This window comes from Clupea harengus, chromosome 5 (genome assembly GCF_900700415.2).
Source record: "Clupea harengus chromosome 5, Ch_v2.0.2, whole genome shotgun sequence".
NCBI classification, from domain to species: domain Eukaryota; kingdom Metazoa; phylum Chordata; class Actinopteri; order Clupeiformes; family Clupeidae; genus Clupea; species Clupea harengus.
Window position 1 is genome coordinate 30472784 of NC_045156.1, and position 13528 is coordinate 30486311.

Below are 13528 nucleotides of genomic sequence, written 5' to 3' on the forward strand. Positions count from 1 at the left end.
TAGATTTGACTTATGTAAGTTGAGACTGATAATATGGCCGTGTGTGTGTGTGTGTGTGTGTGTGTGTGTGTGTGTGTGTGTGTGTGTGTGTGTGTGTGAGGGAGTGTGTGTGAGATCAAGAGCTCATAATAGCAGCTCCTGGAGTGGGGGGGTGTGTGTGAGGCATCCAGCCAGCCGGTGACCTGCCTCCAGTGTGTGTGTGTGTACAGGAGCCTGTCTCTCACCTCTGTTTGGACTCTGATAAACCTTGCTGCACAGAAGCAAACTATTGTTCCATGAGCGCATTCATGTGTGGTTGTTTCAGCAGTGTGACACGAGAGAGAGAGTGGGGGTTTGGTAACGGATGACCCAATGGCTGTGATTTGGCCGTTTGGCCACAGCTCGCTCTGCTACCAAAAGTTTCCAAGCAGAGTTCTCAGCAGTAAGCGTTGCCAAGGGTCACTCTGCAGCCAAGTTGAATCAGGCAATTTGCATGTTCAAAGTACATTCACATGTCTTTACGTTTCATGGGAATTTGTACATGCCTTGTATGCCTACTCATTTGCTTCCTTTCCTCACTCGAAAACAGTCAAATGTAACGTTAAAAGAACAGTCAAAGGTAACGTTAAAAGAACAGTCAAAGGTAACGTTAGAAGAACAGTCAAATGTAACGTTAAAAGAACAGTCAAAGGTAACGTTAAAAGAACAGTCAAAGGTAACGTTAAAAGAACAGTCAAAGGTATCGTTAAAAGAACAGTTAAATGTAACGTTAAAAGAACAGTCAAAGGTAACGTTGAAAGAACAGTCAAAGATAACGTTAAAAGAACAGTGAAATGTAACGTTAAAAGCTATGTGCTATGCGTTACTAGCGGTGAAGAGTCGTTGGGGTTGTTCCAAGATATCCACACTTATGGAATGCCTCTTGTCCAATCAGGAATCAATACATTGTTCAACTTGATCTTCTTCTGTTGTATTGATTGTTTTGATGATCTCTGTGAGATGGTGGGCAATCATTCAGAGACCAATGTGAGTCCAAATTGTGTTCTATATAATGTACTAGTCATAACAATCAGATCCAGTTTTTAGAGCATTCAAAACTTGTAAATAAGTTGCAAGTAGGAAAAAAAAACTGGGCTTAAGTTTAAGTGGGCTGGGCTTGCCATTAAGGCAGATCTGTTGATGTTACACTTTGCATTCTCAAGGTATAAATCAGATCCATTTTTGGAATTGTCTTGCCACTACCGTCTAGGTACATCAGTGGCCGAGCCCTGGCTGTGTTCTGCTCAAAGTTACCAGAGGGGTCTTTACTGTACAACCACGATTGTGCTGACCACCTAGTCCGTTATCAGTCATTGATCCTGGGCAGAATTTCGGGCCAACCCTGACAAATGAACTCTATTTTGAAAGGACAAGTGAACACTCCGCTCTATTAGCCAGGCCCTAAGCAGCCAGTGCTCCCTAGTGACGTTGGGGGGGGGGCCTGTAAGAAGAGCAGGTCATTGATCAGAGACCACGCCGCTAGAACACCAGTTGAAAGCCTATAAAGGTGGATAAATGGCATACCATTTAGCTGAACTAGCATGAATCTGCGTCGAAGAGGCTACGTGGCATTCCCACACATGGAAGTTTGTAATTGGCTAGCCTACACACCCAGTACTTAGTAATAAATGATGGAATTCCTAGATTTTTTTTGACTGGTTCCAGGTTGATATTGTTTTATCTGCAATAGGAATACAGTAGGTGTAGGGGCCGTTAAGACCTAAACTGATGTGTGGTGAGCGACACTGGAGCGCCGAGACCTTTATCTCAAGATGATCTTTAGCTCCAGGAGCAGAAGTAGAGAAGTTAACAGGAAAACCGTGAGAACATGGCTGCTGCCTGCAGGGGGCGCCACAATCCGTTCACCCGGTTGGAAACTCATGAGCATCACCACCAGTGTCTGCTGCACTAGGAGCTTAGAGTGGCTGATATCTGTGCCATCTCCACATCCATTTCTTTCTTTGCCTTCTCCTTGTCCAGTGTGACTATTTTACACACATCTTCATTTGGTTGGTTTGTTGGGTGATCACCATGTTAACACAATAAATATGAATTAAAAAAATCCTGAAGATAAATATTAAATAGAAAAAAGCGCATCTGGCAGAAATTGTGGATCTGTATCTTAAGTCCTGCTACGTATGGCAAATGATATGTTGTGTTGGTGACACAAGCCTTGTGCAGTGGGAGACCGGGAGCAGGGTTGGTGTGCTGTGCTGTCCTGTCAGATGAGTGTTTCTGCCTTAAAGTAGCATTAAGGATTTGTTTTGCTCTAAATCTAGCAAGTTAACTAGGTAACAACCAAGACAATTGGTTTGGAGTGACCAAAAACAGCACATTCAATTTCAAAAAGCTTTTATATGTTTTTAAAATATATTTAACAAAGGCTTTGTATTTTTGCGGAGATTCCAACCGAAAGCGCTACATAGTTTGAGTCTGGACCACAGGTGAGAATAGGTGTTCATTAGTTCCTTGCATGAACATTCACCACCAAAATCAATTTGAGGATGTTAAATTGGAAAACAGAAATCCTAAGGAAATGGTTAAAACCTGCAGAATACGGTTTTGAGGTTATGTTAGGTCATTCTGTAAGTAAATGCGCTGAGCTAAGTGCAGTTTTGTGTCCAAATCGTCTTGGTATTCAGTTAGAATTTCTGAAAAAGTTTTGTTACTGTGAAATCTGACCAATAATCTGAACTCTGAACTCTACTCCATCCGTGGAGCACTAGATGGAACATATGAACCAAATGTTGTTGGGGATGTTTCATTTCATGCGTTGGCCAAACCCTGAATATCGCTGAACTTTAGCGGTGGTGTTAATTCTCAGGATCCTTGTCCGTGTGAAATTGAATGCTCTGTCATTTCTCTCCATTTTGTGATCTACGTCCAAAAAAGCAGATAAAACAATTGAGAAATAGCTACACAATCATACATGAATTTGTGATTCCAACTACAGTTACTGCAATGTTGTTTAGATCACACTTCCAAAGAGGGCAGGTAGAGAGAGAGCTGTGTAATTTGATAGGCTGTTGAGCTGAAATACCAACAACCTTTCGCCAGAATCACAGCCAGTCTTCCACCCGTTATTTTATGAGGTGAGTGTAGCTACGCTTCATTTTTGTTTTATTTTTCGTTCAGATGATATAAATCCTGTCATGGGTCTGAATGAAATGGATCTGATGCAGGGGTATGGCAGCTTTGCTTTAGTTTGTTAGGTCTTATTAGGTGGGTGTCTATATTTAAAGCTGGTTCCTTCAAACTCGAACTTATGTGAAGATGTTACATCAAGAAGTAGGCCTATATTTGAATCTTAGCATATTTATTCTGCACTTGATTTGCAGGCTTGACGCTTGGCTTTAAAAGGTGTATTCATTTTTTGGGGTTGATTTATGGAAATTTTGGTGTGTGTGTGTAGTTTACAGTACTGATGGTGAGATTGAGCTTCATAAAGCTTTGAAGCTTTCCAGCCAAATGTGTTGTAAAAGTGGTTGATTTCTTGAGGCTTCGAATGCACTCTAGGGACATCTGCTGGTCAATAGAAATACGATACGAGAAGAATTTTCCACACGGAGAATGATGCAGAAACATACATACACAAGTCATGTCAATTAAAGAAATACATTTTTATGGTCAGTATTATTTTGTAATGGAATTTAAACTGTTGACGTATGATCTTAGGTATTCACAGTAATGAAAGGACTTTGGCAGTGTGTGCGTGGCCTATAATACGACGTAATGTCTTGTAATATAATATAAATCATTTGAGCAGTGAGTGTTTATCTGGGTAGTGTAAGCCATTTTGACATGGAATGTTCTTGAAAATGGAGAGAGTGGAAAACATGTTGCAAAATGATCTGTGATTCTAGCCTGCAAGCTGGAGGGAAATCCGTGTTCTCTCCACATTGCTGGCTCGATCTCAATCAATATACTATCGACACAAAAACATGACTTAAATATTCGGTTACCTCCAACACGGACAACAACCCGTGCATTAGAGACAAACGGTTGGACCTCTTCTTAAATTGGCAGTTAGACAAGGCTTTGAATGTCACAGGTGACATTTTGCCAAAACAATACGAGCCTCAATACGGAGCTCCGACAAAAAGCTGAAGAACCTCCAGACACAAGCTTCAGAATTTAGGTATTCAAAGATGGCATCACTTGTACTGTGTGATGTCTGATTTGGGTCACTTTTGAATGTTAAAAGAAGTGATAGGTTATGACCTCCTGAGAGGCCTTGTTTTGAGTAGCAAACTATCAATAATTTGAGCAAAACATTATTGATCAACATATGCATGTGTTCCATGTTGGGCAATGTTGCTGAACGCACAAAGACCCACAAGGGATTAAGCTTCACATTTCAGAGTCTGCAGCGACACAAACAAATGTGCGGACACCGATTTAAAGCAGGGATCAGCACACAGGTGGCGCCAGGTTATTTTTGGGCCTGAGTTTCTAGAGGTCACCTACTGTCCCACAGTTGTTTGTCACGCACCGTCTGTACACACTGTCTGTGCGTTATGGTTCACCTAGATGCCACCGAAACCAAACATTTGAAACCGCTTCAAACTCATTTGAAATTCCTTTGGAATAATGAATCTGCCTTGGGCAATTAAGAAAGTCAAAAAAGTCTGGCTCTGGCATAATAATGTGCAAATGTATTATTTAAGCCCACAGGTGTTCCAAGTTAGTCCCCATGATCATTATTTAGTGAATATAAACCTTTAAGGAGGCAATAGCATCATGAGGACCCATGTCATTTCTCAGTCCCATTCCTCATCTTTCTCCTAACTCATAATTATAATAATTGTCAGACTTTAATGTCCTGTCTCCTTCTAAATGTCCCTGTCAGTAAAGGCTAGAAAAGTCCCACATTTACATTTCTGTATCTTAAATTCTGACCAGTTAACCTTCCAGCATATCTACCATTTCTACTACTGATGGTGCTGATGTTATGCCTCTGGTCAGCTGTGGGGTATGTTGACCAACCTTGACAGTAACATCTAGCAGTAGAGGTCAGCCCAGCTGTTACACACACTCACTAATACACACAAACAGTGTGGGATTCTAACCTTGGACTGTTCTGTTACACACACACTCACTAATACACACAAACAGTGTGGGATTCTAACCTTGGACTGTTCTGTTGTAGTGCTGGAAGAGCAGCAACCATATTATCCAGGAGAGTACAGAACTAATCAGATTTCCTGTCGAAAAACAGAACTTTATTTTTTTTTACATTCTTCAAACCTCTTAGACCAATCTGAACAAGGTGAATTGCCGGCAGAAGATTACTGTTTGTAATGCATGTACATGGTGTTCTGAATGCTTTGGTATACGTCCTGCTTATTTGCTTTGGGTCCTTTGCCAGTTCCCCTTTCGTTAGCCACAGTCACCCTTACATTTCTGGGTGAGGTAGTCCTTATAGATCTGAAGAGAGGAAGAATAGTGTCTCTCTTTAGATGCATATGCCAATAAGTGTTCCTGGCATACCTGCTCAACATGATGGGAAGGCAGTTGCTGTGGTTAAATCACACACAATTAGTACATGACCATTTTAGAGGGCGTCATCATCAGAGGGAAACCCCCCTAACCTGAAGTCAACCTGAGGCCCACATGGATCACCTGTGTTCAGTGTTTAGCTTCACACCCATAGGGATAAAACCTCCACGTTGGTTAACGGAGGTGGCAGTAGGCTGTATGGCGGCGTGCGGTTAGTAAGCAGAAGGTTGCTAGTTCGATTCCCTGTCGAAGCGTCCTTGAGCAAGACACTGAACCCCTAATTGCTCCTGATGTGCAGTGTGCCATCAGTGTAAATGTAAAATGTGTATACATCCTTGTAAGTCGCTTTGGATAAAAGCGTCTGCTAAATGTACAAATGTACAAATCCTTGAGGTTGCCTTCACACAGCACAGACACACAGGTGTGCTTGGGCGTCTTAACGGGATTTTCCAACCTTTTTCTTTTTGGGTCCAAATGTTTGCAATGATTGAAATCGGTCCAGTATTGAGTTAGAACGCTAAAACCGGCAACAATAAAACCGCTATACAATGGAATCCTATGAGGTCAAGCCAGTGAATTTAGGTAAACTTCGTGTTTTTGCCACTGACAAGCTCGTAAATGCTGTTAGAAGGATCTGAAAACATGGAATGGATCCCTACAGAGATACACCTGTGTCTGTTTACCTCAATAACTTTAAAGGAACTGTCGAAACAATAACCGTTGGTGCAGTCAGTGTTTTAGCGGTCTCAATCTTGCGGTCTCTGATGCAGCGCCCCAGGTGCTCTCCTTTGAGTGGCCACTCCAGCACCACACCGTAGGCCAATCGACTACAGGCCCTGAATGGCGTGCTATACCAGAGACCGGAAGATCGAGACCGCTAAAACACCTGAATGTTTCACGGACGCAGATACTCTGCTTTATAGACACTGCTATTGCTTAAACCTCTGAGGTGAACGCATGAGGTTTGATGTCCGCGATCCGCGTGTCGCCTGAGCCTAAGAGTTTTTTTTCATGGCTTTTTTTTATGCATGCGTGTATGTGCCAGACTTGAGTCAGCTAACGAAAGATATTGACAGATATTGGTACATTTTGAATTGACTGCGTTACCTGTTCTGCTCGTAATTCTGATCATTAAGTATGTCTGAAGTATACCTTTAGTAGTCATTCTGACTTTTGCCGTTTAATGTGAAATAGTTTTACTTGTGATTTGTCTGAAATCGATCTGTCTTTGATCATGAATCTCTCTTTTTCTCTCTCTTTCTCTCAGCAGTTGGCCGGCAGTGCCGCTCGTGGGGGCGGAATCGACTGGCTGCTGGTGGGTGTGGCCGGCGGGCTGGCTCCACCCCCTCCGGGCGGCAGCCTGCGCTCTCAGCCGCCCCCTCCTCCTCCTCCTCCTCCTCCTCCTCCTCGCTCGCCTGCCCTGCGTGCCCGCGCCCATGCCCCCACTGCCTCACGGGCCTCGAACGCCATGTGCGTCCCGCACAGCATGGAGGCGGGAAAGCACAGTGGTGGCCACGGCCAAGGTCAGACACCGCAGCAGCAGCAGCAGCAGCAGCAGCAGCAGCAGCAGCAGCAGCAGACCCAGACACAGCAGCAGGTTGTGGCCGCGAGGCTGCGCCCTGGAGGTGTGCCTCTGGAGCCCTTTGTGCACCAGGTGGGCGGACACACCAGCATGATGCGCTATGACGACCACACCGTCTGCAAGCCCCTCATCTCCCGTGAGCAGCGCTTCTATGAGTCTCTGCCCCCTGAGATGAAGGAGTTCACTCCTGAGTACAAAGGTAGGGAGCATGGGAGTGATGTGATGGCCTGCTTTACTTCTGTTGGTCATACTAGTTGCTGTTCTTGCACACCCTTGATATTCTCAGATGGGTATTTGGTTGAAAGGGATCTCCAGGGCATGTCCCAGTCATTTCCCAATACTTGGAAGAAGTCTCTACTCTGGGGTCTCTACTCTGACCCTCATCTGCCACCAAAGAACGAGTTGTTCATTGTGATGGTTTGTCGCATGGTACACGTTAATCAGAAAGGTACAAGTCGGGTTTTGTTTGATGCCACACCGGCATTCCACACCAGAACAGCTGAGATACTGCTTTGGGCACCTAAAGGACTAGGGGTGGGAATCTCTTGGCAGCTCACGATTCGATTCCGATTCAAAGGTCAACGATTCGATTCTAAACCGATAAAACGATTATCGATGCATCTCGATTTTTAAAACATTTGAGTTTGCTACTCAGAGGTTGCTAATCACTTCCTACTTTGTGTTTAATCAACAGATGAATTACCTTCTCTATTTTTTTTATTAGAGAAAAAGCTTTTCCTTGTCACAATTATGACTTTCTATGAACAATGCAATAATCGATGCAGCTTGCATTTCAACACAAAATGGATGTAAAAAAAAAATTAAAAATTGATTATGAACTTTTCTGAATCGAGACAGAATCGTTCTAGAGAGAATCGAGAGAAATCAAAGAATCGATTTTTCCCCCCACCCCTATAAAGGACAAACGTGTACATCTCATAACATATTTACACCACAACACTATGTGAAGGCTATATGCAACAGTTTATGAAAGACTTGGTGAAAGGCAACCAGAGTCGGGAGCAGAAGAGAAAAAAAAAGAAAGAAAAATTGTAGGATGACTTGCATCTCGTATGTTTGAACATGTTAATTCTTAAAATACTGGAACATTAGCCTGCACAATATGCAAATTTGATGGCTACTGTTTAAAAAAAAATCTTGGTATTGTCCAGACCACTGGTGTTTGAAGATTGGGGTTTACCCACATGTCGGATTGAAGTTGTTAGCATGGAATTGAATAAGCTGAAGATAAAAGTCCACTGTTGTGTTTTTAAGTAGGAAAGTCGTCATTTATACCCACATCCTTGATATTGCTAGCTATGGCTATTTTTGCAAAGCCTGAATTGGAAATAAAGAACCCAAAAATAGTTTGTGTCCTGTGTGGTACGAATTCCACAGGATACAACAACAACAATCATCTCATTAGGTAGAATAGAATAGAATATATTTATTTGTCATTGCACAAATACAACGAAATTAAGGTAGCAGCTCTCAGACACAAAAACAATAAAAATATAGATTGAACATATATATATATATATATATATATATATATATATATATATATATATACATTACACTATAAAAACACAAGACATATAACACAACAGAGAGACAAATACAGGTCAGTTTTGTGCATTGTTAAGATGCTATGATGGCTCTGGGATAGAAGCTGTTTCCAGGCTGTCTGTTTTTTGCTATGATGGTCCTAAAGCGTCTCCCTGAGGGCAACAGTTCAAATAGGTGGTTACCAGGGTGTGTTGAGTCTCTGAGGATGCTGTGGGCTTTTCTGAGGCAGCGTGTTTGATAAATGTCCTCAAGAGCAGCCAATTTCTTTTTGCGCTGTGTTAATGACCCTCTGTAGTACCTTTCTTTCTGCTGCCGTGCAGCTAGCAAACCACAGCGAGATGCAATAGCTTAACACTGACTCCACAGAGTTGCACTGTGTGTTATCTAGTCACCTGTCAAGTGGTATAGTGGCACTCTGAGATTCTTTTGAATGAAGGGTGCATTACAAATAAAATAAATTATTATTATTATTATTTATAGCCCTGATGGTGCCTAAAGTAAACATCAATATGGGGAAGATTTTGATATACGTGACTTTGACAGTGGTATTGTTGTTGTTGCCAGACAGGGGTAGTTTGACCATCATAAATGCCTGTTCTAGGATTTTGACACAAAAAAATGCCACAAATCCTTTGAGGTTTCACAGACGTTACAGTAATGTTGGTGTATGCGAATAGCACAATCACTACACTGCCACCTAGGGGTTTGGGGTGGAACTAGCATGAAGACTACAGAGAGTTTTAGTGTGTAGTCCTATTTAACAATAAATAATGCATACTGAGACTGAGACTCCAAATATCAATAATAGAGCAATTAGGAGAAAAGTGCTGCGCTTGGATGGGATGTATGTAGCCAACCCGGGGTAAACCAGCTAACATCAGAGCAACACTGCTAGTAATGTAGTGAGTTACATGTCTGCAATTACTAGCTATTTGTGCAATAGACCTTAACTTAATGTGGAAGATTTTAGCCATAGCCAAACATACTACCATCCTCCACCCACACGTACTGTGTTTTCCATGACACTAGGAGCCCCCTCTTTCTTTCAGTATTCTCAGACACTTACTTTGATGACCAACTTTTGGCTGAGGTGAAAATAGGTCTACTACATGCAATAAAAAAAGTGTCAGGAAATGGAGGGCTAGCTTCAGTCAGTTAGTCTCACAGGTGAACTGAGGACTAGCTTCAGTCAGTCAGTCATTAGTATCACAGGAGAACTGAGGACTAGCTTCAGTCAGTTAGTCTCACAGGAGAACTGAGGACTAGCTTCAGTCAGTCAGTTAGTATCACAGGAGAACTGAGGACTAGCTTCAGTCAGTCAGTTAGTATCACAGGTGAACTGAGGACTAGCTTCAGTCAGTCAGTTACTATCACAGGTGAACTGACTTGAGACTGTGATAAACTCCGTCACCAGCCCGAACCGGCCGGCGATTGGCCACTTAACTTGTCTGAGATACTTTTTTTACTGGCCCAAGGCCATCAGGCCATTACTTACGGTTTGTATGCACTAAAATCGTGTTGAGCACTCGTAAAGCTTTATTTATGGAAAGATACTTGACAGAAACACATGGGTACTGTCATGGCAAAAAGTGACCGGGTGCCAAAAAGAGCCCGGGTGATGTAATATTGGCTTTCCAACGACTCTTGAGTGACAGTTGCTATACCAACGGTAGCATTACGTAACCTGGACACTACGTAACCCGGCCACTTTTTGGTCAGTCTCAAGAGTCGTTCGAAAGCCATCAGCTACTTGTTTGTCACTTAATATTGTGCCTAAAACTATTAAGTATTCCGTTTTAGCTACACCTGCCGGTATCCTGTACATCAACATTTGCAGTCAATACTACTTTTTGAATCGCTATATATTGTGGCTAAACTAATTTTTACCCGGTAAATAAAGTGTTCCAGTTTAGCCGTTTACATCATCATTTGCATTTCAATTGAAATTGTTTAGAGTAGAAATTCGTTTTTATAAAAAGGAGAAAATATACTGATATACGGTGCTTGTTTATCTACCGTTTTAGCAAGCCAGCCAGTTAAATTGCTAACATCTTAAATAATATACGGTGCTTGTTCATCTACCTTTTTAGCAGGCCAGCTAGTTAATTTGCTCACATCTTAAATAATATACGGTACGGTGCTTGTTCATATACCTTTTAAGCAAGCTAGCCAATTAATTTAATAACATCTTAAATAATATACGGTGCTTGTTCATCTACCTTTTTAGCAAGCCAGCCAGTTTATTTGCTAACATATTAAATAATATACTGTGCTTGTTCATCTACCTTCTTAGCAAGCCAGCCAGTTCATTTGCTAACATATTAAATCATTTAAGATCTACCATTATTTGTTGATATAGGCCTATTTAGAAAGACTTGGGAGAGTTTATACTAGCTTGCTAGCTATACACTAAGCAAAATAATGTGCCCCAGCTAACGGAGGGATTGCTAATCGCTAACGAGATGCTAGCGGCCAAACCGGTTGAAATGTACTTACTTTGACACTATAACAAACTTGTGAGTCAACAACTTTGCTAACACAGTCAAACATCAAGCACACGGTTGTTTTGCTTGGTTTATTGCAGGTAAAATACAGGCAAGCTGGTCTCAGGTAGCGAAGTATAATGCGAGATGCTCTGGGGTAAATCGCATTATTGAGGTAGTCTGACTTCCAAAAAGAGCCCGGGTGACGTGATGCTAACGTTGGTATAGCAACTGTCACTCAAGAGTCGTTGGAAAGCCAATATTACATCACCCGGGCTCTTTTTGGCACCCGGTCACTTTTTGCCATGACAGTACCACTGTGCGTGGTCTTGAGGTGTTGTATGCATTCTATTTGTAATGTGCAGACTGGTGATGCCAAGAAGAACAGTGATGCAAGTAGTCTACACGGTTTGTGTACAAATCATTGCGGACAGCATTTCTCTCAAGTATTGTTCCTTTTGTAGGCCCAATACTGTAGTAACTGAACTGCCAATGTAGTTATCATGCCTATTGTATGGGAAGGGAGCAGTCGGTTGACAAGTTTTATTAATTCATAAATCAAGTAAGACTTCCACTAAATTAAAGGTGTCGTCTGCATTCTAATCCAATGCAATACAGGGAAGAGTGTCATTTTGATTGGCTGTTTAGCTCAAATGTCAACAACCTTTCGCCAGCATTGTGGACTTAATACCCCAGATATTTGAGACTCCACCGTTACACAAATATTGTAATGCAATGGTCTGGATGCTTCATTCATTCATTCTTTGTTAAAGCAGTGTACAGCACACAAATTACAAGATGGAGAAGTGATCTAATTTATCCTTTTCCACTTTATTCAGCAAATTAGGCCTAATTTAACTTTGAACACAGAGAGGTGACCACATAGCAGCTGTCTTCCCCCTCAAAAAACCACCAGGAAGTTCAACAAGAGCATTTCAAGTTCATTCACAGATCCTCCCCTTCCGTGGGCAGGTTTTCTTAGAAGATTTACACGTTAATCCGATTTAAGGTGTGTCGACCCATTCCAAGGATACATGTTGGAGTGGATGTTAAATGTGTTCATGTGCACATGATGTTGTTGCGCTAACTAGACTCACACTCAGATTTCTGAAGAGAATTGGGTGCATGTGTTTGATAACACTGACCAGAAACCTCATGGGAATGAGTCGACACATGGTCCTCCAACAAACTCTATGCAATTGATTAATTTAGCCCTATGCACACTACTATTGGTAGGTCTCAGCTATGCATGGTGAAGGAATTGAAATGAGCCAAGGTGACTACAGTACAGACTGTCTCCACCATGTTCCCCTTTGCAGAGGTGTGTGTGTGTGGTTGATCCGATCATATCTCCACCATGTTCCCCTTTGCAGAGGTGTATGTGTGGTTGATCTGATCCTGTTTCTCGTGTTGTTGAGGAAGGCTTTTGGATCGTATTTGAACCGACTCCTTCACCCCCTAATTTGCCCTGACCTCACATCACCAGTCCACTGTAGAGTACTGGAGTCCAATGTAGAGTACTGGAGTGTGCTAAAAATAAGGCTGGCCCCTTGTGTCTGCAGGCTTGCCATTGTTGGTTGGTGACAATGAGGCTTAAAACAAGAGGTATGTGTGAAATGGATAACGGGTTATAAATAACTTGGGCCATGGCTCCAGGGCTGTGGAAGTGTTGTCTACCGGTAGTAAGTTTAGCTGGAAGCTGTCCCTTTTAAAAATACTGTAATGTGCATTGAGTGGCTTGACATGTCAGGACCTGTGTGTTGGTTTATATTCCTTTTCATTTTTAAACAGCTTTGTCAGAAACTGTTGATAACGTTTTGGCCCACTCTGACTGACTGGCTCACTCACTCAGACACAAACACACACAAACGTCCATACTTCTACTCTTACCTGCTGCTCTTATACTTTATTTCAAGGTGTTTTTATACAGTCTGTTCAAGTATTGTAGAACACCTTTGTGGGTATACTGTGTGCTCGTAAGGTTACTATTCTAAGGTTAAGTAGAGTAATGGAACAGAAAACGATGTCGATGGTGGCAATTATTTACATTGCAGGTAAATGCTTGCACAGAGTATGGGGTAGAATAAGTGTATGACCGTGTGGTGGTGGTGGGGGTGGGTGTAGGCAGAGGGTTTCTGCAGGTAGATCAGGTGGAGAGACTACAGCAGCATCCCACGACGAAGACAGCGAAGCATCCCTTTAGACTAGGAGGGAAAGAAAGAGACAAAGTGAGTGGGTAGAGTTCGGCTGCCTAAATACTTAATGGATATGGTGATGAGGAACAATGTTTCCACAGCCATCAGTATTTGCGAGCAAAGGTCGCGGTATAAGAGAGAGTTTTAGTTATACAAGCATAGTAAGGGTGGCAGGATCCAAT

General features: G+C 42.2%; 1 protein-coding gene across 8 annotated transcripts in view; it reads left to right on the forward strand.

The window, feature by feature from the left end:
- ip6k1 (inositol hexakisphosphate kinase 1) overlaps positions 1–13528 on the forward strand; it is a 40051-nt gene that overhangs the window by 12625 nt on the left and 13898 nt on the right. For 5 of the 8 annotated variants that reach the window (XM_031568524.2, XM_031568522.2, XM_031568529.2 and 2 more), the window contains one exon: positions 6785–7298. In XM_031568524.2, the coding sequence (XP_031424384.1) occupies positions 6986–7298 (313 nt within the window). In that variant the 5' untranslated portion in view covers positions 6785–6985. The remainder of the gene's footprint in view (positions 1–6784; positions 7299–13528) is intronic. The other 3 variants (XM_031568525.2, XM_031568526.2, XM_031568530.2) reach the window with 1 other exon arrangement.